The sequence below is a fragment of the Podarcis muralis genome, chromosome 6 (assembly GCF_964188315.1).
Source record: "Podarcis muralis chromosome 6, rPodMur119.hap1.1, whole genome shotgun sequence".
NCBI lineage: Eukaryota > Metazoa > Chordata > Lepidosauria > Squamata > Lacertidae > Podarcis > Podarcis muralis.
The window spans coordinates 987,909-1,015,309 of record NC_135660.1 but is presented as its reverse complement, the minus strand read 5'-3'; the positions used below and the strand labels follow the sequence as shown (position 1 = coordinate 1,015,309).

At 47.2% G+C, this 27,401-nt stretch overlaps 1 protein-coding gene across 1 annotated transcript in view; it reads right to left on the bottom strand.

Moving 5' to 3' along the window:
• Positions 1-14,443: 14,443 nt before the first annotated feature.
• Positions 14,444-27,401, bottom strand: part of LOC114598118 (putative cation-transporting ATPase 13A4) — a 59,140-nt gene continuing 46,182 nt past the window's right edge. The window contains exons 23-30 of the mRNA XM_028731814.2: positions 25,545-25,654; positions 24,776-24,872; positions 24,319-24,391; positions 24,037-24,211; positions 23,728-23,921; positions 18,529-18,617; positions 17,128-17,208; positions 14,444-15,141 (exon numbers count right to left, since the gene is read on the bottom strand). Of these exons, the coding sequence (XP_028587647.2) occupies positions 14,905-15,141; positions 17,128-17,208; positions 18,529-18,617; positions 23,728-23,921; positions 24,037-24,211; positions 24,319-24,391; positions 24,776-24,872; positions 25,545-25,654 (1,056 nt within the window). The 3' untranslated portion in view covers positions 14,444-14,904. The remainder of the gene's footprint in view (positions 15,142-17,127; positions 17,209-18,528; positions 18,618-23,727; positions 23,922-24,036; positions 24,212-24,318; positions 24,392-24,775; positions 24,873-25,544; positions 25,655-27,401) is intronic.

Genomic DNA, 27,401 nt, shown 5'->3' with positions numbered 1-27,401 from the left:
GAGCGACGCTTGGCCCCCTAAGTTCTCCCAGGTGGTGTTCCTCAGGGGGCCATTGGACATTTGCCTGAAATGAGAAAGCGAAAAATTGGGGGGGGGGGGGAGAGAAATAATTCCAACGAAACAAGAATGGCAAAATAGATTATTTAGTTATGTTGAATTGGCAAGACGGACAGATGCGATCAGAGGTTATAGCAAACAAACATTTCAAAAAGATTGGAAGAAATATCGTGATTACTAGGAAAAGCAAATTACTACTTCTCTTTTTTATATATATAAAATTTTTATTAAGATTTTTACATTACAAAATAGAAAAAGAAAAAAAGAAAAAGTACAAAATAAAAATAGTTAAAAACAATCAATCTTTTCATCACATTATTTTTCATTTACTTGTTTCTCGGACCTCCTCGGACCTCCCTTTTTTGTATTCCAATTCAAATTATTAGCTCAGCAGTTTCTTTCCCTCTTTATTCTACCCAGATCTTTAATCTTAAATTATTATAACCTTGAATTTTTACTTATAAAAAACCATTTTTTCATATTCTTTTATACCATTACAGCTAGAAACCACTTAATTTCAATCCAACATCATTCTAACATTCATTAATTTTACAATATCTCTGTAGATAGTCTTTAAATTTCTTCCAGTCTTCTTCCACTGACTCTTCTCCCTGGTCTCGGATCCTGCCAGTCATTTCTGCCAATTCCATGTAGTCCATCACCTTCATCTGCCATTCTTCCAGAGTGGGTAAATCTTGTGTCTTCCAATATTTTGCAATAAGTATTCTTGCTGCTGTTGTAGCATACATAAAGAAAGTTCTATCCTTCTTTAACACCGATTGGTCAACTATGCCCAGGAGAAAGGCCTCTGGTTTCTTCAGGAAGGTATATTTAAATACCTTTTTCATTTCATTATAGATCGTCTCCCAGAAAGCCTTAATCCTTGGGCACGACCACCAAAGGTGAAAGAATGTACCTTCAGTTTCTTTACATTTCCAACACTTATTATCGGGCAAGTGATAGATTTTTGCAAGCTTGACTGGTGTCATGTACCACCTGTATATCATTTTCATAATATTCTCTCTTAAGGCATTACATGCCGTAAACTTCATACCTGTGGTCCATAACTGTTCCCAGTCAGCAAACATAATATTGTGTCCAACATCTTGTGCCCATTTAATCATAACAGATTTCACTGTTTCATCCCGAGTATTCCATTTCAACAGCAAGTTATACATCCTTGACAAATTCTTAGTTTTGGGTTCTAACAGTTCTGTTTCTAATTTTGATTTTTCCACCTGGAAGCCAATTTTCTTGTCCAAATTATATGCCTCCATTATCTGATAATAATGAAGCCAGTCTCACACTTTGTTCTTTAGTTTCTCAAAACTCTGCAGTTTTAGTCTATCTCCGTCTTGTTCCAAAATTTCCCAATATTTCGGCCATTTAACCTCCATATTGAGCTTTTTCTGAGCTTTCGCTTCCATCGGTGACAGCCACCTTGGGGTTTTATTTTCCAATAAATCCTTATATCTTATCCAAGCAAATGACTACTTCTCGGAGCCATGGATGACCCCAGACTTTTGTAGTGCACCTGAAAAGACAACCAATTTGCACCAGAGTCTCTGTGGATTAGAGCCTCCATTGCCTTCTGATGCATGAAGTGTTACGTTCGTGTGGAGTTTGTGCATAAAGGGCAGGGGTCTTAGCTTGTGACTGGGCTTTTAGTGCTGCAGTTCAAGCCCTCTGGATTCAATCACCAGCTGAAATGGGACAAGGGTCCTTGTGCTGCCATGAAGTTCCAGTACTCTGACCGCTGTTTTCAGCGCTGGAAGCAGGTGGCGGCAGGGCAGGTGGGGCGCAGAGCTTGGGAATCCCCACTCACATGCTCCCGGTGTCATGGGCGGCAGCCAGGAACAGAACTCCTGCGTAAATGGGGATTTCCCTGTGCCTGCTGGATGCAGTTTTGCTGAAGAAGACATTCCCTGAGGTGTGGCCCAGTTGTTCATGGAACAATTGTATATCTGAGGAAGCTGGCTCTGGGGGCGGAATGACTCCCCTGTGAGGAATCACAGAAGTGTTGGAAGGGACCCCCGGGTCATCTAGTCCACCCCCCTGCTCTGAAAGAAACATACCGCATTTACACTAATTGAATGCACCATTGAATCGAATGTGCACCTCTATTTTCTAAACCTTGAAACCAAGGAAGTATCTGCTGAGGAATGTAAGTGCACCATCAAATCTGACCTGGACCCTAATGTTTGCAACATAATTTGGCCAAAAAGGTGTATATTACACTCAAGAAAATACGGTAGCTACAGAATCCCTGGCAAGAGGCCCGATTAAAATCTGCTTAAAATCTCAAAGGAAGGGGAGTCCACCACTTCTTGTGGGTGTCTGTTCCACTGCCAAACAGCTCTTACTGTCAGAAAGTTCTTCCCGATGTTCAATTGGAATCTCCTGTCTTGTAACTTGAAGTCATGGGTTCGAGTCCTACCCTCCAGCGCAAGAAAGGGGGTGGCTTTTGGGAAGAGTTTGCATGGCAATCCTTCTTCCTCCTGCTGTGAACTCATGACTTGTGCTGCATCCCGTCATGGAAGGAAGCAGGTTCTTATACATTCAGATCCTCTGAGCCCTACAAGCCCCTGTGTGGCAAGATGGGACCCCAAGGAGAAGCTGGGGCAGCCCCTGTCCCGGTCTCCTCTTTCCGGATCCGGCCCTTTGTCATCACGCGAGGTCACACCCGCCCCTCCACCGAAAGCCCAGGTGACTCCCAGGCTGGCGTGCAACTGCCTGCTTTGCACAGGTGTGTGAATCAGGAACTGGCAACCCTGTTTGCCCTCTGGGTAGCCGTGCGCCTCTTTGCTGCCAGCCGGCAGAGGGAAAGCTGGAGTCCATCCCTGGTAGGAATATTCCGCTTGCTGCCCCTAATAGGATTAGGGGCTTGAGAGGATGACCTCCTGCTCCCTCCCTGCCCTGAGGCGCTTGAGTGTAGGAGGGACTATGCCAGACTGGTCAAACTGGTTGGTCTGGTGGAGATTACCTTGAAAGACCTGCCGCCTGGCAAGAGACTTTTGCTTTCTCTGCTGGGCTCTCCTGGAAGGAGAGGGGCTTTGGGGGAGAGAAGTTGACCGAGATGCTTCCTCCCTCCTCCAGCTGCAGAATATGCTCAGCCTCGGTCTGTGCAAAGTGCAAAACATGCAGGCCCAGCCAAGACGGGCACGGGGTCAGGCTAAGAGATGGCGGGCGCAGGGGCTCTCTGCGAGCCTCTTCCTGGGCTGGGAGTTCCCTTGGAAGCCTGAGGAGGAGCAGGGAATATGAGGCTTCTGTTGGAGTTAGCCCAGCAAAGGTGAAGAGGCGGCTTCAGGAAGTAAGAAGACCCATGCTGGATCAGGTCCGCAGCTACAGGGGGGCTAGACAAAAATTTTGACCCAGATGAAGCCTCCAGAGGGGTGCCATTGAGGCTCCCAGCATGTTTGTGCATATGTGCAAATCCATGCAGGGAGGGCCAAACTGGGTCTTTGGCCCAGGTGAAATAAAGCCTAGTTCCCCCCCATCTAATAATAATAATAATAACAAGAATAACAAGAATAACAAGAATAACAAGAATAACAAGAATAACAAGAATAACAAGAATAACAAGAATAATTTATTATTTATACCCCACCCATCTGGCTGGGTTTCCCCAGCCACTTTGGGCGGCTTCCAACAGAATATTTAAAATAGAATCAAACATTAAAAACTTCCCTAAACAGGGCTGCCTTCAGGTATCTTCTAAAAGTCAGAGAGTTGTTTATTTCCTTGACATCTGATGGGAGGGCATTCCGCAAGGCGGGCGCCACCACTGAGAAGGCCCTCTGCCTGGTTCCCTGTAACTTGGCTTCTTGCAGTGAGGGAACCACCAGAAGGCCCTCGGCGCTGGACCTCCGGGCGGAACGATGGGGGTGGAGACGCTCCTTCAGGTATACTGGGCCGAAGCCATTTAGGGCTTTAAAGGTCAGCACCAACACTTTGAATTGTGCTCGGAAATGTCCTGGGAGCCAACCAGTATTATATGGTCCCAGCAACCACTCCCAGTCCCCAGTCTAGCTGCCGCATTCTGGATTAGTTGTAGTTTATGGGTCACCTTCAAAGGTAGCCCCACATAGAGCGCATTTCAGTAGTCCAAGCGGGAGATAGCCAGAGCATGCACCACTCTGGTGAGACAGTCTGTGGGCAGGGAGGGTCTCAGCCTGCAAACCAGATGGAGCTGGTAAACAGCTGCTCTGGACACAGAATTAACCTGCGCCTTCATGGACAGCTGTGAGTCCAAAATGACTCCCAGGCTGCGCACCTGGTCCTTTCGGGGCACAGTTGCCCCATTCAGGACCAGGGTGTCCTCCACACCTGCCCGCCCCCTGTCCCCCAATAGGACCCTGCAAGCAAGATTTGAGCCAAAGAGCAACATTCTCCAGCAAGTGGGATTCAGAAGCATCACTGCCTGCAACTGCGGAGACAGAGCAGAGCCCTCTCCTCCACCATGAACTTGTCCACTTCTCTTGGGAGGCGCACCTGCCTCTCTCTGGGCATCAACCACGTGTCCCAAGGCACCAGTAACCCTCCCATGACCTCATGCCTTCCTGACGCTCCCCCAGATTCTTGTCACATGCAAAGAATTGGGAAATACGGCGCAAACAGCATCCCTGCAACTTTCCGAGTGTTTCCTGGGGACCAAGTGCTGGTTTCTGTGTTGCCACACCTTGTGTGCTCATCAGGGAAAGAGTTCTGTTATTATTTTGCACGTGGCTATCAAGGCGCCAATGGATTAATAGCAAAAGAACCTTTCTCTCTGCACACATTTATTCTAAAGAGTTCTCTGGCAATGATCAGTGTTTCCCCGGCTCTTCAAGGGAAGAAAAGGGCGTCCCGTGCCCAGTTGATTTCCTCTATGCAAATCCTCTCTCTTCCTCCACGCTTGCCTGCCAATCAGGTTGTGAAATGCACAAGCCGATTAACTGGCCTAATTACCAGGGTTGTGTTTTCCAGCTGCACTTTCCCATAGCTTTGGATCTCAACCTCAAAGCCGGCAGAGAGGTGCTGCTCCTTCTTCCTCTCCTTCCTGGGCAACTGAGCAGCAGTGAGACACCTGCGCGTTTCTCCTCTAGGTTCTCTCCCCCCCGCCCATCCCCTCGGCCCCATACCTCTGCTGCAGCCCCTTGCGCTTCTAAAAACATGGAGTCATCTTCTTCTTCTTCAGCGATCCCTTGTAGCCGAGTAAGATAGTCTTCCATAAACACGGTTTTAACAATGAGTCCATAAGTGACTGTGGAGGCCAATTCTGGACCCACACGACCTTCCACAGTGGGGACATTGGTTTCCAGACGGGAGTTGATCACAGTGAGGGTTTGCCAAGCATCCCTTCCTCTTAGCACGTTTCTCCCTTGCGTCCTGAGTTCGAGCGTCTTCAAAGCCCAGGACACCCTTGGGAAAAGCTGTTCTCCAACTGGAGCGCTCGCAGGCCAGTGTTTCCCAGTTGTTGGTGTTTATACTACATTTTTAAAGATTTGCCTTGAGACAGTCTTTAAACCCCTTTTGTTGACCACCAGCATTACGCTTTCCATTTCAAAGTTTGGAATAGAGGAGTTGCTTTGGAAGACGATCATCAGGCATCCACACAACATGACCAGGGAGACAAAGTTGAAGAATATTTGCTTTAACATTGAATCATAGAATCATAGAATAGAATCATAGAATCATAGAGTTGGAATAGACCACAAGGGCCATCGAGTCCAACCCCCTGCCAAGCAGGAAACACCATCAGAGCACTCCTGACATATGGTTGTCAAGCCTCTGCTTAAAGACCTCCAAAGAAGGAGACTCCACCACACTCCTTGGCAGCAAATTTCACTGTCGAACAGCTCTTACTGTCAGGAAGTTGGGACATTGGTGGCCTTTGCTTCTTCCAGTACACTGGTATTACGGTAGTTCGCCTGTCTTCCCAAGCGATGTGTAAAAATTCCATTGATGGAATCTTTCGAGGAGTTGGAGATGGCGTTTAGAAGTGGTCCATGCTTCACAAGCATAGAATCATAGAATCATAGAGTTGGAAGAGACCACAAGGGCCATCGAGTCCAACCCCCTGCCAAGCAGGAAACACCATCAGAGCACTCCTGACATATGGTTGTCAAGCCTCTGCTTAAAGACCTCCAAAGAAGGAGACTCCACCACACTCCTTGGCAGCAAATTCCACTGTCGAACAGCTCTTACTGTCAGGAAGTTCTTCCTAATGTTTAGGTGGAATCTTCTTTCTTGTAGTTTGGATCCATTGCTCTGTGTCCGCTTCTCTGGAGCAGCAGAAAACAACCTTTCTCCCTCCTCTATGTGACATCCTTTTATATATTTGAACATGGCTATCATATCTTTTTTTTTTTTTAAATAAATTTTTATTAATTTTTCATAAGTAAAGAAGAAACAAAGCAAAAACATAAACAAACACAAAATCGACTTCCCCGTACCACCCCTTTTCTGCATTCTTGTTTCAAGATTTTTCAGCAACCCTTTCGTAATAAACTTATTTATATTTCATAGATTTAACTTCCATAAGTTATTAAAACAACTGTAGTTCTTTATCTCTTATTACCCTGATCCCCTAATTTTCCAAATTACAACAGTTTTTAAGATAAACTTTAAATTTGTTCCAATCTTCATCCACCGCCTCTTTCCCCCGGTCTCGAATTCTGAACATGGCTATCATATCACCCCTTAACCTCCTCTTCTCCAGGCTAAACATGCCCAGCTCCCTTAGCCGTTCCTCATAAGGCATCATTTCCAGGCCTTTGACCATTTTGGTTGCCCTCCTCTGGACACGTTCTAGTTTGTCAGTGTCCTTCTTGAACTGTGGTGCCCAGAACTGGACACAGTACTCCAGGTGAGGTCTGACCAGAGCAGAATACAGTGGCACTATTACTTCCCTTGATCTAGATGCTATACTCCTATTGATGAGGCCCAGAATTGCATTGGCTTTTTTAGCTGCCGCGTCACACTGTTGGCTCATGTCAAGTTTGTGGTCAACCAAGACTCCTAGATCCTTTTCACATGCACTGCTCTCAAGCCAGGTGTCACCCATCTTGTATTTGTGCCTCTCATTTTTTTTGCCCAAGTGCAATACTTTACATTTCTCCCTGTTAAAATTCATCTTGTTTGTTTTGGCCCAGTTCTCTAATCTGTCAAGGTCGTTTTGAAGTGTGATCCTGTCCTCTGGGGTGTTAACCACCCCTCCCAGTTTGGTGTCATCTGCAAATTTGATCAGGATGCCCTTGAGTCCATCATCCAAGTCGTTGATAAAGATGTTGAATAAGACCGGGCCCAAGACAGAACCCTGTGGCACCCCACTAGTCACTCTTCTCCAGGATGAAGAGGAACCATTGATGAGCACCCTTTGGGTTCGGTCAGTCAGCCAGTTACAAATCCACTGAGTGGTAGCATAGTCAAGACCACATTTTACCAGCTTCTTTACAAGAATATCATGGGGCACCTTGTCAAATGCCTTGCTGAAATCAAGGTAGACTACATCCACTGCGTTCCCTTCATCTACCAGGCTTGTAATTCTGTCAAAAAACGAGATCAGGTTAGTCTGACATGACTTATTTTTCAGAAATCCATGCTGACTATTGGTGATCACAGCATTCCTTTCTAGGTGCTCACAGACTGTTTGCTTAATGATCTGCTCCAGAATCTTCCCTGGTATTGATGTCAGACTGACTGGGCGGTAATTATTTGGGTCCTCTCTTTTCCCCTTTTTGAAAATAGGGACAACATTTGCCCTCCTCCAGTCTGCCGGGACTTCGCCTGTTCTCCAGGAATTCTCAAAGATGACTGCCAGTGGTTCTGAAATCACATCTGCCAGTTCTTTTAATACTCTTGGATGCAGTTCATCTGGCCCTGGAGACTTGAATACATCTAGACTAGCCAAGTATTCTTGTACTATCTCCTTAGTTATTCTGGGCTGTGTTTCCTCTGCTGAATCATTTGCTCCAAATTCTTCAGGTCGGGCATTGTTTTCTTTATCGGAGAAGACTGAGGCAAAGAAGGCATTGAGGAGTTCAGCCCTTTCTGTGTCCCCTGTTTGCATTTCACCATCTTCTCCTCTGAGTGACCCCACGGTTTCTTTGTTCTTCCTTTTGCTACGAACATACCCATAAAAGCCTTTTTTGTTGCTTTTAACCTCTCTAGCAAGCCTGAGTTCATTTTGTGCTTTAGCTTTTCTGACTTTGTGTCTACACGTGCTGGCTATTTGTTTGAATTCCTCTTTGGTGGTTTCCCCCCTTTTCCATTTTTTGTACACATCCTTTTTTAATCTTAACTCAGTTAAAAGTTCTTTAGATAGCCACCCTGGCTTCTTTAGGCACCTTCCATGTTTCCGTCTCATTGGTATTGCCTGAAGTTGTGCTTTTACTATCTCCCTCTTAACAAACTCCCAGCCATCTTGAACTCCCTTTCCTTTTAGTATTACTGTCCATGGGATCTCACCCAGCACTTCCCTAAGCTTTATGAAGTCGGCTTTCTTAAAGTCGAGAAATTGAGTCCTAGTATGCTTGGCTGCTCCTTTCCGCTGTATAGTAAACTTCAGAAGAGCATGATCACTCGCGCCTAATGATCCTTCCACTTCTACCCCACTAACCAGGTCATCAACATTGGTTAGGACCAGATCTAAAATGGCTGTTCCTCTTGTTGCTTCTCCCACTTTCTGGACAATGAAGTTGTCTGCAAGGGCAGTGAGGAATCTGTTTGACCTTATGCTCTTGGCTGAGTTTGACATCCAACAAATATCCGGGTAATTGAAGTCCCCCATTACTACTATCTCCCTTCCTTTTGCATGCTTGGCCATCTGTTCCAGGAAGGCATCATCTATGTCCTCCGTTTGGCTTGGGGATCTATAGTAAACTCCCACAATGAGGTCACTGTTATTCTTCTCTCCCTTAATTTTGACCCAAATGCTCTCACTTTGGCTTTGAGGTTCTAAATCTTGGATCTCTTCACAGGTATACACATCCCTGACATATAACGCCACTCCTCCTCCTTTCTTGTCTGGTCTGTTTCTTTGAAATAGATTGTATCCCTCCATTATTACATTCCAATCGTGGGATTTATCCCACCAGGTTTCAGTGATTCCTATTATGTCATATTTAGTTTGCTGTACCAGGAGCTCAAGCTCATCTTGTTTATTTCCCATGCTTTGCGCATTAGTGTACAGACATTGAAGTCCATTAATCATTCCCCCGTGTCTCTTATTTAAGGATTTTCTCCTCCCACCACTAGGTCTGCATGCTCTTTGCTCCATTCGGTCTATGACATTTGGATGATCATCTTCATCAATTGATAGACTCCTACCTTCAGGAGCACTGTCTCCCTCCCCCACATTAGTCAGTTTAAAGCCCTCCTGATGAGGTTTCTGAGATTTTTTGCAAAAACATTCCTCCCAACCGTTGTGAGGTGCAGCCCATCGCTTGCCAGAGGTCCATCTTCAAGAAACTGCATTCCGTGATCTAAGAATCCAAACCGTTCCTGTTTGCACCATTTGCGAAGCCAGTTGTTCACTTCCACTATTTTTCCCTCTCTCCCTGGGCCACGTCGTTCAACTGGGAGGACAGATGAGATGACAATTTGTGCATTTAATTGCTTCAATTTCCTGCCCAGAGCCTCGTAATCTCTTTTGATCTTCTGGAGGCTATTGCTTGCAGTGTCATTGGTTCCCACATGAACCAAGAGGAAGGGGTATTTGTCAGTGGGTTTTATGATTCCTTGCAGTCGTTCAGTTACATCTTGGATCTTAGCCCCGGGGAGACAGCACACTTCCCGAGACATCTTGTCAGGCCCACAGATCACTGCTTCTGTTCCCCTCAGTAGGGAATCCCCTATCACCACTACACGCCTCCTCTTAGGTCTGGTCGGGGTTCTTCTGTGAGCTGTCGGTTCCAAGGTCGCCTGGACATTCCCAGAGGACTGCCTTTGCTCCTCGTCTTCATATACCTGATCGACTGTAATGAGGGAGAGATCCTCAAATGGAGTCTGCTCTTCGTCTTCCATGCTAGGGGAAAGGACCTCAAAGCGATTGCGTATTTCTAAACAATCAGAGCGAACCCTGGGCCTCCTACTTCTTTGAGTCACGTTTCTCCATATATCTGGCTCCTGTGTTGGTGAACTAGCCACCTTCTCAGGGGAGTCCCCTGTCTCTTCCTTGGTGGAGACGGTGTGCTCTGTTGCTTCCAAGAAGAGTTCCAGCTCTCTAATTCTTTGGAGCGTAGCTACACGTTCCTCCAGTTGCTGGACTTTGTCTTTTAAGAGGGCAATCAACATGCAATTGCTGCAGGTAAAGCTGCCTGCAACCTTTGGCAAGATGGCAAACATTGCGCAGGAACCACAGGCGACTGCAGCTGTTCCCTCACCCTCCATCTTGGGAACGTGTCGTTGGGGGTGACTACAGTGGTCCTCTATCATAAAAAGTGTGGAGACAGGACAAATAAATCCCTCCCAAAAAAACCTAGGTCTCCCCCAACAAATGTTTGAGACTAGCGCCCCTAAATCTAAAATATGGATCAAACTGCGTGCGCCGCTAGGCGCCCGCCGCTGCCCTAAAGCTCTGATAAGCTCCTCCCACAGCTAATCACCTACCTCAACAGAAGCCCTGCCCCCTCTGACCTTTGCACAGGGAGAGCAGCTAAACAGCCACAAGAAACTCACACAAGAAAACCCTTTTTGTTCCTTCTTCAGCTGCTGCCCTAAAGCTCATATAGTAAGGTTGGTAGTACAATAGCTTTGTAAACAAGCATTTTGGTTTCTCTGCAAATGTCCTGGTCCTCAAACACTCTGCATTTCAATTGGGAGAGCTCAGGCGATGCTGGATTTTGGCATCAATGTTGGCCCTCGTGGAAAGGTAACTGCCCAGGTAGGAGAAGTTGTGCTTCTAAAGCATGGAGTCATAGAGTGGGAAGGGACCTCCGAGGATCATCTAGTCCAGCCCCCCTGCAATGAAGGGGTCACAGCTAAAGAAGACCTGGCAGGGACTGAGCAGAGAGTGGAAAGGCTGGCTGGGAGGCTGCAGGTGGGGAGGGCCGTATCTCGACCCTGGGGGGCTGGCAGAGGGGGTGGGGCGCAGGCAGCATGCCACCTGCTTGTGGCCCCAATTCTGTGCAAAAGACTGCTGGGTTTGCATCTGGGGTCCACATCGTACGCCGTCCAGATTGGGACTGGCATGCATTTCTGAGCCAAACATCAGGGCCACCTGCGTGCTGCTGGGGAACAATTGGGACCTCTCTCGCACATGCTGCATTCCTAATCTGAGCTCTCATGTCTCTCAGTGTTCTTCCCTAAAAGGAAGAAAGCCTTAGACTTCTGCGGCCGCAGGAGGACAGAGGGAAAGCCTCGTAAGCGCAAGGTGGGTGCTGGGAAGGACGTCCTATAGAAGACCGTGAGGCCGGCAGAGGATCAACTGGATAGCCCAAGCCTGGATCAGTGTTGGGGGGTCTTTGGGGTCCTCTGCACAGGGTTCGAATTGAGCCAGGCCCTCCAGGGCAGCCGCTGCCCAAGGACGTGGAGGAACAGCGCCCTCTTCATGCCCAGGCTATATAGCAGCACAGAGCGAGGAAAGTCCCACCCGTTTGGCCTCCAGCAGCCCTCCTGGTTGCTCTCGAGTAGACACAGCAGAGACAGAGCAGCCGGGTGTTCCTGGCTCAGGAAGGCGGTTCTTGGAAATGATATGCAGTTGGGGGGGAAAATTAAGGAACCGGGATGGAGAGGAAGTCATGGATTTGATATTGTTTTTATTTACAGTTTCCTTACAGTTGCTGTAGTTGTTACGCTTGTTGTTGTTTGTCTTTTCTTTCTGTTATTTTTGTTATATTATATATAATTTTTTGTTTATTATATCTAATAAAAGGAAGGCGGTTCTTGCTCAGGCTGAGTGGCTTCCCTGCATTGCTGCAAGAGGCTTTTCTGACTCTTGTGGGCTCTGCACCCCCTTAATAGCCCCCACTTCACCTCGGGAGGCCAAAAGGAAAGTCTTATGTACTGAGTTGTATAGGATCCAAAAGGCAGCAGTCTGAGTGGTCCTAGAACAATAGGATCCAGAATGCAGCAGTCTGATTGGTCCTAGAACAATAGGATTCAGATTGCAGCAGCCTGATTGGTCCTAGAACAATAGGACCCAGAATGCAGCGGTCTGATTGGTCCTAGAACAATAGGGTTCAGAATGCAGCAGCCCAGAATAAGCCCAGAATAAAATTTAAGATATTAACTGATGCAAAGGAAAGGGGGGGGGGGTTTGCCCTGCCAGATTTCAAACTCTACTATGAATCAGCAGCTTTCTGCTGGTTGAAAGATTGGCTACTTCTTGAGAACACAGACATTTTGGACTTAGAAGGTTTTGACAATGCTTTTGGGTGGCATGCATATTTGTGGTATGACAAGGTTAAAGCTCACAAAGGTTTCAAAAATCATATTGTCAGGAAAGCACTATATAATGTCTGGACTAGATATAAAGACTTGTTGGAAAATAAAACTCCAAGGTGGTTGTCGCCAATGGAGGCAAAAGCTGTAAAAAAGCTTAATATGGAGTCTAAATGGCCGAGATATTGGGAAATTTTGGAACAAGAAGGAGACAGATTGAAATTGCAGAGTTTTTAGAAATTAAAAGGGAAAGTGAGAGACTGGCTTCATTACTATCAAATAATGGAGGTCTTTAAGATGGACAGGAAAATAGGCTTCCAGGTGGAAAAATCAAAATTGGAAACTGAATTGTTAGAATCCAATACTAAAAATCTGTCAAAAATGTATAACTTGCTGTTGAAATGGAATACACAAGATGAAACGGTTAAATCAGCAATCATTAAGTGGGCACAGGATATTGGTCATAACATTATGTTTGCTGACTGGGAAAAGTTGTGGACCACCGGGATGAAATTTACGGCATGTAATGCCCTAAGAGAAAATATTATGAAAATGATTTATAGGTGGTACATGACCCCAGTCAAGCTTGCAAAAATTTATCACCTGCCTGACAATAAATGTTGGAAATGTAAAGAAAATGAAGGTACATTCTTTCACCTCTGATGGACGTGCCCAAAGATTAAGGCGTTCTGGGAAATGATCTATAACGAATTGAAAAAGGTATTTAAATATACCTTCCTGAAGAAACCAGAGGCCTTTCTCTTGGGTATTGTTGGCCAAGTGGTGCCAAAGAAGGACAGAACATTCTTTATGTATGCTACAACAGCAGCAAGAATACTCATCGCAAAGTACTGGAAGACACAAGAATTACCCACTCTGGAAGAATGGCAGATGAAGGTGATAGACTATATGGGCCTGGCAGAGATGACGTGCAGAATCCGAAACCAGGGAAGAGAAACAGCGGAAGAAGATTGGAAAAAATTTAAGGACTATTTAAAGAAATATTGCAAAATCAATGACTGTTAAAATGACACTGGATTTGAAAACATGTGGTTATTAGCGGTAATGGTAAAGTTAAAGAGAAAAAGTAAGATTAAAATTAAGTTAAAACTAAGGGAAGGATTTGCTGAACAATTAATTAGAAATTGGAATACAGAAAGGGGAGGTATGAGGAAGTCGGGAAGTAAGATACAAGAAATAAGGGTTGAAATTATACATGTTTTTATGTTTTGTTTTGTTTACTGTATAGTTTTGTTTGTTTTTGTTGTGATAAAAAACTTTTGAAACGCTTAAAAAAAACAACAACAGAATGCAGCAGTCTGATTGGTCCACAGGAGCCACCCAATCCAGCTCCAGGTGGAAGTGAATCCGCAACCTGATTGGCCTACAGGAGAATCCCGGAATTAGCCAATCACGTGGGGCCCACTGTGTAAATAATGTATATAAAGCAGATACTTTGAGGGGACTTTCATTCATTCCTCCTCACCACTATGAGCTGAATAAAGAGCATGAAATCCACTCTCGACTCCGAGTGTACTTCAGAGAGCTTTGCAGCAGCTGGGCCAGGCCCAAGTGGGGATCCCATCCTGTGCAGGATCCTGTCCTCGCAGCAACAGGGATTCAGAGGTAGGCTGCTCCTGGCCACGGAGGTTCTGCTGCCTCAGTCTACACACACAGAGTTCCACTGGATCAGGTCCATGGCTCAGGTGGTCCAGCAGCCTCTTCTCTCAGAAGACAACCAGGCGCCCCAAAGCGACATCGCAAGCACATCTCCCCACCTGCGAGTCCCAGGAAGTAGCTTTATTCAGAGACTCGTCCATGAGTCGTCGTCCCCCAACTCTCCTTGCCCCCCCCCCGCCCCACTGCCACAAACTATGGGCTGATTCCAAGGCTGCTTCCAGACAGTCGTCATATCGAGCGTGAGATTGAGCTGCAAAGGAAGAACTTCAGGCTGTGCCAGTAAACTGCAACAAACTCGCTTTTTTATTTTGTAGAAAAATCAAGGTTTGTTGGGGCAATTGCCCTGGAGCAGGGCAGGGTAACAGCGTGAAGCGACGCAGGATAAACTCCTCGCATGCAGATCCTGCTTCTCTGCCTGCTTTGCCAACTCCACCACGGGCAGAGAAGCAGCGCTGGCATCAGTGCCCATTTGGGGCAAGATCGCGAGAGAACCCACAGGCTCCACAGGATCTCGTGCTGTTTCAGACCAGATTCTGGCACTGCTTCTGTGCTGGTGGTGGAGGTGGCAGGCTGGCCGGCCAGCCACGCACGGGGCTGCCACCTCGAGGGCTTCGGATGGCATCTAGTGGCAGAGCCCGCTCTGGCCTCCCGAGCTTTGTCCAAACAGCAGCAGCCGAGGCCTGCGCCTCTCCGTCGGCCAAGGAATCCTGCCCTCAGGGCTGCCCCTTGCCGCTGCCAATGGCACCCACTTTTGACCAGGGAGCAAGGAGGCGGCCCTTGAGACGCAGATGTGGCAACCTCGCTTCAGACGCTCGGCCCGCAGACGGGCTCTTCGTGGCTCACAAACGCCGGGTTGCCGTAAGCCGCCCCAAAGCCAGCCACGCGAACCGTGTCGGGGCTTGCGGAGTCCGTTTGGTTGAGGGGCGGCCAAGAGGGGTCCCTCTCCAGGGCCCTCTGCAGCTTCTGGTATCGGCTCCTGGACTGGTACCCAGAGGCTCTCTTCAGAAGCGCCCACAGGGCTCTGTTCTCAATGACGGCCTCCTGCAAGAGAGAAGGGGGGATCAGGCCCTTGCCTGGGGAAAAGGCAGAGCAAGCAGAACTGAAGCCTCAGCAGGCTCCGTATTCATTTAATAATAATAATAATTAATTTGTGTGTGGGAATGGAGTGATTGCTTTTGTTTTTGTTATTGAGTCATGTGTTTTGTGTTTTCATCTTGCATTTTTATTCTATGTCCTTTGGACGAATGGCTGTTGGCATAAAACTGAGATAGATATAGATAGATAGATGATAGATAGATAGATGATAGATAGATAGATAGATAGATAGATAGATAGATACATGATAGATAGATAAAATTTATCCATAGCCTGCTTTTTCCCCAGCCCAGGAATCAAGGCAGCTTCTGCAGATAAAACAGAAAGTGCCCAAAACTGAGATGATCATGAAAATATAACTGAACACGACCAGAATTAAAATACAGTGGTACCTTGGTACTCGAACGACTTGGCTTCCAAACACATTGGCTCCTGAGCACTGCAAACCTGGAAGTAAGTGTTCCGGTTTGCAAACGTTTTTCAGAAGCCAAATGTCCAACACAGCTTCCGCAGCTTCTGATTGAGTGCAGGAAGCTCCTGCAGCCAATCGGAAGCTGTGCCTTGGTTTCTGAACGGTTTCGTGAGTCGAATGGACTCCCAGAACGGATTACTTTCTAGAACCAAGGTACCACTGTATGGATTTCAAAGAGATCCGTTCAAAACACAGGCAGCCACGATAACTGCAGGTGGGAAGAAGCCTCCTTGCCATTCTTGGGGTGCAGCTGGGACAAGCCCTGTATTGTGGGATGTGAAACACAGAGCAGTCGAGTACAACATTCCTAGAGTGGACATGCAAGGGGATCCTTGGTTCAGCCAGCAGGTCAACTTCCTGTTTCCTCCTGGGCTGGGTCAGACTTCCTCTGCATGTGCCTAGAGATGGGCATGACCTTACCTGTCCAGGTAACACAAAAGGGCAAGGCACAAAGCCCTCTCTCTCTGTCTCTGACTCCATTCGTAGAAGAAGCAACATCTCTTCAGCTTCCAGCCAACAGAACACAAAGGAACTATCTTCTTATGGGATAGATTCTACGTGTTTATACTTTTGTAACCTAAGTCTGCCTTCAGGGATTCATCTGTGAACTGACTGAACGTGAGTAAACTTCTTTTATACATTTTACACAAGACTGTGTCGTGTCTATTCCTTTTAAAGAGGAGTAAAGGGGATGACAGGGACACGGGTGGCTCTGTGAGTTAAACCACAGAGCCTAGGACTTGCTGATCAGAAGGCCGGTGGTTCGAATCCCCACAATGGGGTGAGCTCCCATTGCTCGGTCCCTGCTCCTGCCAACCTAGCAGTTCAAAAGCACGTCAAAGTGCAAGTAGATAAATAGGTACCGCTCCGGCAGGAAGGTAAACGGTGTTTGTGTGCGCTGCTCTAGTTTGTCAGAAGCGGCTTAGTCATGCTGGCCACATGACCTGGAAGCTGTACACCGGCTCCCTCAGCCAATAAAGCAAGATGAGCGCCACAACCCCAGAGTCGGCCACAACTGGACCTAATGGTCAGGGGTCCCATTACCTTTACCTTGTGTTGACCACTGCTCCAGCAAAGTTTGTTCCCAACATCCCTCCCTCAAACGCCGGCTCCCTCGGCCCATAGAGCAAGATGAGTGCCGCAACCCCAGAGTCGGTCACGACTGGACCTAATAGTCAGGGGTACCTTTACCTTTACCTTAAAGGGGATTACCAGGAATCTTATATTGAGAGGCTAAAGCTAGCCTGCTGCAAGCTAACCGCTGCACATGTTAGAATGTTAGAACTCTGCTAAGTTATAGAACCTGCTAGCGCAAGTTTGGAAGGATATTATTCAACAATATATCCTCTCCTGCCTCCCTGAACATTCCCACGTGTATCCCAAGAGAAGGAGGAAAGGCCTGGGCTCTCACACCTGGCCTTGAGCAGCCCAGGTGGGGGAAGACGATGGATCCAACTCACCTCGACGACCAGGGAGACGGCGAAGGTGATCAGCAGCAGGCCCAGCAGGGAGAATCTCCAAAGGATGGGAGTGCAGACAAGCTGGGGGGGGGGATGGGGGCAGAAGCAGGTGAGATATGGGAGGATGCAGGAGGAGAAGGCACATCCAGGGCGGGGGGGGCACTGCCAGCCGTGTCCTTTGCCAGGCATGCCCAGTCCAAAGACCCCCTTTCCATGCCCACTTTGCAGTCCCCCGTCCCCCGCCCACCTCTGGGATGCTCTATTTTACTCCAGTGGCCAAGTCCTGGGTGTAGTTGCATCAGTTGCTGTTATCATTTATTTCGATTTAATTTCATGTATTGCACTTATATCCTGCCTTTCATGCCAAGGGCTCAAGGGGGTGGGCATGGTCCCCCCTCTCTAACCCCCCCTCCAAACAACAGCCCTGTGAGGTAGGGTCAGGCTGAGAGGCAGGGACTGGCCACCCAGGGAAAGCTTCCTGTGTGAGTGGGGAGGGGGGATTCGAACCTGGGTCTCTCCCAGGTCCCTAGCCCAGCACTCTTGACCGCTAAGCCCACCAACTCTCCTGAGCATCAGTGTTACAAAGATACCATTCTTCATTTTTATGCTTGTTATTAACTAATATTCCTGAATCGCCTTCTCCACGTGTCTCGAGGCAATTTACGAATGCACCGTAAAAACATTTTAAAATGGGTGTTTTTAAAAGCGGTGCAAAGCAGAACGGTGCATAATTTCCCTTGCTTTAAAATCTAAGGCAGAGACCTCTGCAAGGAGCAGAGGGGAAACTTCTGTTATGAGGCCACCTAGTGGCTGCCTTTGCACACTGCAGGTTCTTGAGATGGCATGGGGGCCACCTGACCAGACCTGAATCTGGCCCTCAAATCCCCTCAGGGGTGGAGCCAGTGATTAATTGCGCTGTTTTTAAACCCCAGTTAAACATACGTCTGGGATGACAGCAAGGGAAGGAGATGCACAGGGGATCAGATCCTGCGGAGGTGCTACTTATTTTTTTAAAAAAATATTTCTTTCTTCCATAAGTTTTATATAAAAGGGGGGGACGACCTCAAAGTGGTTTATTTAAAAAAGAAAAAATGATCCCGAAAAATTCACAATGCTTTAAATGGGTGAAAAGTTAAAATGCTAAACCAGGTTAAAATTTTAAATAACTTCCTAAGCATCTGGGCAGGAGGAATATTTTTAGGGGGGGTGTTGGATGGGGCCCCTCCCGCAAAGGAACCTTATAAGCTGCCTGAAAAAGGGCTCTGCCCACAGTGGCCCTACAGGGCTTGAGGGAGGGGTCTCACGCCAGGCCTACCGGGAGACCCCCCCAGAGGGGCAGCGGGGGGGGGGGACTAGGGATGGGCTGCAGCACTTGGGGCGAGGGGGGGCATTTCTACTCACATCCATCGTAGCGTAGAGACCCTCGATGTGGGCAAAGAGGAAGAAGAGGCAGACGCCCAGCTGCACCGCCAAGACCAGGACGAAGACATCTGGAAGGGAAAGGCGGTTGGGGGTGAACTGGGGGAGGAAGGCCGTTGGGGGGGGCACAGAGCCATGGAACTGGAGAGTCGGGGGTCCCCAAAGGTCATCTAGTCCAACCCCCTTCAATGCAGGAACCACGGGGAATTGAGAGAGGACCTGGGAGCTTCAGCAGCCTGCAGAGCTGGCAGGGAGCAGGCTTGTTTTCTGGGTGGGATCTGAACTGAGGGATCTGAAGACAAGGAAGGAGATTCCAAATAAAGACGAGGAAGAACTTTCCAAAAGGAAGAGCCATTGAGCAGGGGAAGGGTCTCCTCAGGAGGTGGTGGACTCTTCTTCCTTGGAGGTTTTTAAGCAGAGGCTGGGTGGCCCTCGGTCATGGATGCTTCAGCTGAGATTCCTGCATTGCAGAGGGTTGGAGTGGATGACCCCCTGGGGTCCCTTTCAACACTGCAATTCTATGGTTCTGTTATTCACTGGGTCTTTTTAAGCGGAGGCTGGGTGGCCCTCTGTCATGGATGCTTCCATTGCAATTCCTGCATTTCATCCCTACGGAGTCCCTTTCAACTCTACAATTCCATGATTCATGGTTTAATAATAATAATAATAACAACAATAATTTTATTTATACCCCGCCCTCCCCAGCCAAGACCGGGCTCAGGGCGGCTAACACCAGATATAAATCAATTAATTAAGATACAACTTAAAAACAAGATTAAAATACAACATTAAAATGCAGCCTCATTTTAATAGAAACTCAAATCAGAAACTTTTTGGGGATGAAAACGTCAAATCTTCACCAAGGCCAACTATCCAGACTGGTCCTACGTGGGCCAGAAAAAGCCAGGGAAGTCCCCAAATAGGGGTTCCACTACAGAAGGAAAAGGAAAGAGGGGGAGAGGATCAGGATGATTCCAAGCCAAAGGCCAGGTGGAACAACTCTGTCTTACAGAATGCATGGAAAAGAAACAACAAAGAAAAAAAGACAAAGGAGATTTTGGAACAGATCATGAGTAAGGAACAAAAACTGATTAAAAAACCCAATAACGAGAAGATAATACAGGAAATAAAGATTCTCCAAACCCAGTTTGCGATGCTAATAAATAAAGAGGTTGAGTGGAATATTAAAAGGTTAAGACAAAAAAATTTCGAATTTGCTAATAAATCAGGAAAATGGCTTGCTTGGCAAGTTAAGAGGAGAAAAGAACAAAACACAATTAACAAAATTGAAGTGAATGGAGAAGAAATAACAGACCCGAAAGGAATTAGGAAAGGATTCGTGGATTTTTATAAACAATTATATAGGAATAAAGAAAGGAACAACAAGAAGAAAATAGAAAGATATTTGAAAGAGAAGATGGTGAAGAAGATCCCAACAGATCAAAAAGAACAGTTGAATGCACCAATTTGTAAAGAAGAAGTAGAAGAAGTCATAAAAGAACTAAAAAGAGGGAAAGCACCGGGCCCGGATGGGTTCACCTCAAGTTATTACAAAGAAATGAAAGATATGTTGACAGTCCCGTTAATTAAAGTAATGAACAATATCTTAAAAGAAAAGGATATCCCCGGAACATGGAAAGAGGCATTTATCACAATAATACCAAAACAGGATTCGGATCTGACCCAAATTAAGAACTACAGACCCATATCGCTCTTAAACACAGATTATAAAATCTTTACAGGAATTCTAGCAAAGAGATTAAAAAAGATTTTAATAAAAATTATACATAAAGACCAAGAAGGCTTCCTACCGGGCAGGCAATTAAGAAATAATATAAGAAATATAGTCAATGTTATAGAATACTTGTCCGATAGGTGTGACAAACCAGCAAGTTTGATATTCGTAGATGCGGAGAAAGCCTTCGATAATGTGATCTGGGAATTTATGTTGAGAAACTTGGAGGTTATGGAGGTGGGTCAGGAATTCTTTAATGGTATTGAAGCAATATACACAGAACAGAAGGCAAGGTTGATTATAAATAACATCATCACGGAAGATATAACAATATCTAAAGGAACAAGACAAGGCTGTCCGCTTTCGCCACTTCTGTTTATAGTGGTCCTGGAAGTTCTATTAAATGCCATAAGACAAAATAAGCAAATTAAAGGGGTGAAATTAGGTATTAATGAATACAAAGTAAAGGCCTTCGCGGATGATGTGGTGGTGACTTTGGAAGAACCGACAGAAAGTATAAAAGAAATTTTGGAAGAGATGGAACAATTTGGGAAACTATCAGGATTCAGATTGAATAAGACAAAGACTAAAATGTTAGTGAAAAATATGGACCAAGATAAAATTGAATTATTAAAACAACAAACGGAAATTGAGGTAGTCAAAAAGATTAAGTATTTGGGAATTTGGCTCTCAGATAAGAATATAGATTTATACCAATACAATTACATCCCTATGTGGAAAGAAATAAAGAAGGACTTGGAGGTTTGGAACAGACTGAAACTATCGCTATGGGGAAGAATATCAATGGTAAAAATGATGGTGCTACCTAAGTTGTTATTTTTATTCCAAACTTTACCCATATTAAAAGGTACAAAAGCTTTTGGGGAATGGCAAAAGGTGATATCAAGATATGTCTGGGAGGGAAAGAAGCCCAGAATTAAATTCAAGTTATTGACGGACATAAAGGAGAGAGGAGGCTTTGGTCTTCCAGACATGAGATTGTATTACGAGGCAGCATGCCTATGCTGGCTGAAAGATTGGGTAAAACTGGAAGATAAAGAACTATTAGATTTGGAAGGGTTTAATAACAAATTCGGGTGGCACGCATACCTATGGGGTGATAAAAAGAGGCTACATAAGGGATTTGGAGATCATATTTTTAGAGGAGCATTAATAGAAGTTTGGGACAGGTATAAAAACATATTAGAACCAAAAATCCCACATTGGCTATCCCCGTTAGAAATAATGTGTGTTAAGAAAATCAACATGAGAGGAAAGTGGGGAACATATGGAGAAATGGTCATCAATGAAGGAGGGAAGTGGAAAATGAAACCGTATGACCAAGTTAAAACACTTACATATGACTGGCTACACTATTTCCAAGTTAATGAAATGTTTAAAAAAGAGCTGAAGGAAAGGGGGTATGTAGAAAAAGAATCAACCTTTCAAAAAGAGATAATAAATAGTGAATTTAAAAACCTATCAAAAATGTATAAAATAATATTAGAGTGGTATACGAAGGATGAGGAGGTGAAGTCAGTGATGGTGCAATGGGCAAAGGATTTGGGATATAATATTCAATTGGAGGACTGGGAAAGGTTGTGGAAAGAGAATATAAAATTTACTGCCTGTATGACATTGAAAGAAAACATGATGAAAATGCTCTACAGATGGTATTTATCTCCTGTAAGATTGGCAAAGATGTACAGAGTAGATAACAAATGCTGGAAATGTAAACTTAAAGAAGGCACATTCTTCCACCAGTGGTGGGAGTGTAAGAAAGTTAAAAGCTTCTGGGAAGAGATTTACAACGAGATGAAAAAGATATTGAGGTATACCTTTGTGAAGAGACCAGAGGCTTTCTTATTAGGTATTGTAGGGAAGGACATCAGAAGGAAAGATCATAAACTCTTCCAGTATGCTGTAACAGCTGCCAGAATGGTATTGGCTCAGAGGTGGAAACAGGAGGAAATCCCAAAGGTAGAAGAATGGAGAGCAAAATTAATAGAGTATGCAGAATTGGATAAATTAACAGGGAAGATTAGATATAAAAAAGATCAAAAATTTATAAAGGACTGGGAGAAATTTGTATGTTATCTGGAAAATAACTATGGTGTAAATACAACGCTGGTGGGGTTTAAAGAGGCTTTGTAAAGAACTAATGAATATTGTTTACTAGAAATATAGAAGGAAAGGAGGTGTAAATGGCAATAGGGAAGAATGAAATGTGTACTAAAAGAATAACTATGAAAGAATGTCAGCGACGTTGAAGGAAGTTGAAAACGGATATGATTTGTTGTAAAATGGATAAAATGTATAATGAGTTGGATTTAATAAAAGCATAAAAAAAAAAAACCTCTGTCTTACAGGCCCTGCGGAAAGAAATCAGATCCCGCAGGGCCCTGGTCTCATGAGACAGGGTGTGCTGGCCTGGGATTCGGACTCGGAGGCTGAACCTGAGGAATCCCAGCCTGCACAGGAGTCCCCGCCTCCAGAACCAGCTAAGCCAGAGCTGGGGCATGAGCCTGAAGGGTCCTCACCTGTGCTGGATCCTCAGGTGCAGGCACCAGCTGAGTCTGCTCTGGCTCCTGAGGTGATGGAGGACCCATTGCCTGCATGTGCTCCACTCTCAGCCCCGTCAGGGGAAGCTGAGGTTGCCTCTGGGTCCAGTAACCCTCCAGCCTCTCCTGAGCTGCAGAGGCTCAGGGCAGAGAGGCGGAGGGAACTAAGTTCCCGCAGGAGGAGGGCTTGCCTCCAGGCCAGGAGAGGCGAGTCACCTGTGGACCGGGGTACCCTATGCCTCGGGGCAGATAAAAGCCAGTCAGCCCAGTCCCAGGAGCAATGTTGTTGTTAGCCTGTTCCAGCCTGCACCCTGTCCTGCTTCCCTGCCTGAGTTCCTGACCCACCCTGGCTCCCTGCTTGCAAGCCTGTTCCTGACTCCCTGCCCTGCACCCGGCTTCAGCTACTGCGGACTGCCTCCATGTTGCACCTTTGACCACGGACCAGACTTGGACCTTGCCTCTCGGGTAACCCACAGGACCAGCACACAGAGCCTTCCACCAGGCCAGAGCCAGTGTGGGAAAGGCCCTGGCTCTGGTTGAGGCTAATCTGACTTCCTTAGGGCCCGGGACCACTAGGGTGTTGCTATTATGGACCTTAAGGTCCTCCGCGGGGCAGATCGGGAGAGGCGGTCCCATATGTACGAGGGTCCTAGAGTTCTAACCAACCACGTCAAAATAAAAACGGACCAAGCGTTGTCCAAAGGCCAACCCAAAGGGAGAGGACTTGCGATGCTTCTGGAAGGCGGGGAGGGTCTGGATGCAGCCCACCTCCGACTCTTGGGAGGGAGGCACGAAGCCTCCGATGGGGATTCTGGCTCTTGGGGTCTCTGAGGGGCCACGTCTCTCTCCACCCACAACCCTACCATCCGGTCTCGTTGCTCTTACGGTTTCTGTACACGGGTTGCCTGAAGGGCTTCCCCTTGGAGAAGACCAGAGCCACCAGGAGGCAGTTGAAGGTGGAGAGAAGCCACACGGTGGTGTTTTCGTAGCTCTTGTACCCGTTGTCCACTTCGGCCTCCGTCCGGTTGCTGGGCGAGGCAGGGAACGCGGCGTCGCTTTTGTTCCCAGGAGAGCAGGCGCTGAAAAGGACCCCGGGGATGGAGTCAGGGATGCCAGGAGCCAGCCTTCTCTCCCCCACCTCCCCCCCAGGAGGGTCCCCCAGCCCATCTCCAGGCAGCAGCCAGGCCTCCCTACCTGAGGAGGTCTCTGGTGGAGTACCAGGGCTGCTTCTGCACCAGGACGAAGCCGCAGACCTGCACGGCCAGGCTGAGGAGGAGGTTCAGCACCAGGGAGAGCAGCAGAGGCGGAGAGGTGAGCCGGGCGGGGGGCCTGTGAGGAACCAGCTTGGGGTGGGCATGATTCAGGCTCACTGCAAAGAGAGAGGCGGGCGGTGGGGACGTCCCTGGGGCAGCCAGAAGGCCCCCTGGAGCCCAGAGGGGCCGGCACCCTAACCCGGAGCCGCTAGGAAGAGCTTACTTGTCATGCCAACGAGAGTGCTGATGGCCAGGTCTTGGAACAGAAACTGGTAATTCCCAAAGGAGTTCAGTTGCTGGAAGAGAAGAAGAGCAGGAGGGAGCCAGGTTGAGGTCCAGGGCCCAGGCACCCCCAACACCCCACCCGCCCCTGCTTCTCACGACCGCACACCAAACGGAGCCACGTGGCCCCTTCTGTGCCGGCTGGGCAGGGGCCCCGGAGCCAGCTGGATTCCCGCTGCTCCAGAGGGCAGCACCCAAACCAACGGATTCAAGTTGCGAGGAAGGACATTTCAGCTCAACATCAGGAAGAACTTCTGGAGGGTAAAAGCTTCGGAAGGGGGTAGAATCCCTTGGTTTGGAGTGCAGCAGCTCCCTTGCCCTCCGGATGAGGCATGGAGGACACCCGGCCATTGGAGAGACACCCCCCCCGTGCCCACCCCCTTCCCCTGGCCCTGTACCCAGTAGAGGAGCAGGACTCCCAGGTACTGGATGGTGCTGTAGAGAGCCATGTATTTGAACATGCAGAAGGAGGTGACGAGGGCACAGCGGCCTTGCCTGCGGGGAGAAGGAGGAGAGGGAGAACGGTTGGCAAGGAGGGCCTGGAGAGGCCAGCGTTGCGGCAGGGGTGGACTACAGGACCCTTGGGATCCCCTCCAACTTTCCAGTTCTATGACTTAGAGAACTGGGAACCAGGCAAAGGAGGAAAGTGGGGCCTGTTGGGGGCTTTCAAGCCCTCTGCACGGCCTCCTGCCAACCTGTGCCAGCTCAGCACCCCCACTCTGCGTGTCGACATGCAGGGAGCCAGGAGGCCAGCTGGCAAGCCCCAGCTGTGCCCTCTCCTTCCATCGGCCCGTGCTCCAATGTAAATCAGTGACCCGGGCTTCAAAGCCAGGGCACGCTGTCATCAGAGCGAACTGCGCACACAGAATAGGCCTGAGGCTTGTGGAAGCATGCTACAACTACAGATTTATTAATCATAAATCAGGACAAAGAAACATGTCGCCTCTCTCTCGTGTCGTCTCAGAACGGGAAAAGCAAAAGCTATACACAATGGAAGTTCCCAGCAAGCTGTGCTGGAATGTCAACAGACATGTGACACGTAACAATTCCACACGTCTGTTCCTTAAGGTGGAATGGAAATCTCAACACTGCATCCCCGCCCCAACCCTCGTCTGCTCACCAGGGGGAGAGAGGGCCCCACCTTCCCCACAGGACTCTGGGGCTCACCTGATCAGCTCTGGGACGCACTCAATGTTGGGGGTCTTGGAGGTGAAGGGGGAAGCCACCGAGGCCTCCTGCTCGGAGAGGGAGATGCCGACATGGGCCACTTTCAGGGCCTGAAAGGCAACAGCAGCCCAGTCTCAGGACTTGGGGAAAGGAAGGATGCGCTTGCGGTGCAGGGACCCCCGGGCGACTGACACGCCCTGAGATGCCGCCGCCAGCACCCCAGACACACACCACCTTGCGCTCTGCAGACCCGGCAGGCCAGCAACCCCTCGAAGGAGCTGGCAGTACTCTGGGGCGGCTGAGGGGGAAGGAAGTGTGTGGCCGGCCTGGGAGTTTATTTTAGATAGCTCAGCGGGTAAAGCATCAGACTCTTAATCTCAGGGCTGTGGGTTCAAGACCCACGTGGGCTAAAAAGATTCCTGCATTGCAGGGGGCTGGACTGGATGCCCTCGGGGTCCCTTCCATCTCCACGATTCTATGATTGTAAAAATAAAAATAAAAACAGCAACAAAACAAAGAAAAGACAAAGCAAGTAAAATTATCAATAACATAAATTGACAGCAACATTCCTAAGACTTTTGAAAAACTGACAGGGAAGATCTGAAACCAGGAAGATCAAGTATTTTCTAAAGACTGGAGTAAATTTGTAATTTATTTTAAGGACCACTGTAAACAGTTAAAAATCTTTGGCAGGGATGTAAAGACACTTGTAATGTGATTTTTTTAATGGTAATTATGGTTATATACTAGATAGATAAGGGTAAAAGATGAAGTAAATTCAATTTTAAAGATGGAACCCATGAAGGGAGGGAAAGCGGTCTAAGGGTATTTTAATGTTTGAAATTGTTTTGTTTTATATGTATAATTTTTTTCAAAATCTTAATAATATTTATATATATATATATATATATATATATATGCTTTCGTAGATTTTCACGGGTACAGGAATGCAGGTTTTGGTGTCCTCGGGTATCTTCCCGTGTAAAAGTTGGGGTGTCTAGGCGACGTTTCGACGAGGTCTCACTCGTCATCTTCAGGCAGGTGCTTTCGGCTTCTTGTTACTGGAACAGAGCAGGATCTCAGTGTTTGAGTTCCTATAAATACTGTTGAGGAGGTGTGGCCTCCAATGTTTTGGGCAGAGAGGAAGTTCCTAGGCTAGTGTGCCTTTTCTTCTTTTGTTCCTTAATTGCTTGAGGGATATCTTGAGTGATTTCTTGAGTGATATCCTGAGTACCACTTAGGTGGGTCATTAGGTGTGGATTAGTTGCTAAAGCCTTTGTGTCTTGACCTCTTGAACTTTGTGAAGAGTTTTTCTGAGAAGATGGGTGTACTACATTTAGTTGTGCTCTGGCTTGGCTTCGTGTATAGGGGCGAGCTGTGGTTTTGTGGCCTGTGCCAGCCAGATCTGTGTAGGGATTGCAGGGGGGTGCAGCATCCGGAGGTGCCACCATGGTTTGGCTACTGGATGGTGTCTGTAATTTATCTGTGGAGAGGGTCTGGGTTTGGGTCTGGTGTGGTTGATTGGTGATGGCGTTCTGTGTGCCTCTGGATCTGGTGTCAGTTTTTGTGGGGAGGGCTAATTTCCAGATGTCTGGCAAGCGGGATGTGTCGTCACGCTTGTTCATGTTGTGAGGGTGTTTCTCTATCTCGATGGCTTCCATGATTATTCTCTTGTGGTGATGTTCCATGTTAGAGAGCAATTTGGAATTTGTAATTTGGCCACACGGGAAGGAAAAACTGGACAGCTTCCTCACACATCTCAACAGCCTACACCCCAAAATACAATTCACTATGGAAATAGAAGCCAACAACCAACTTCCCTTTCTTGACGTCCTAATCTACAAAAAACCTGATGGC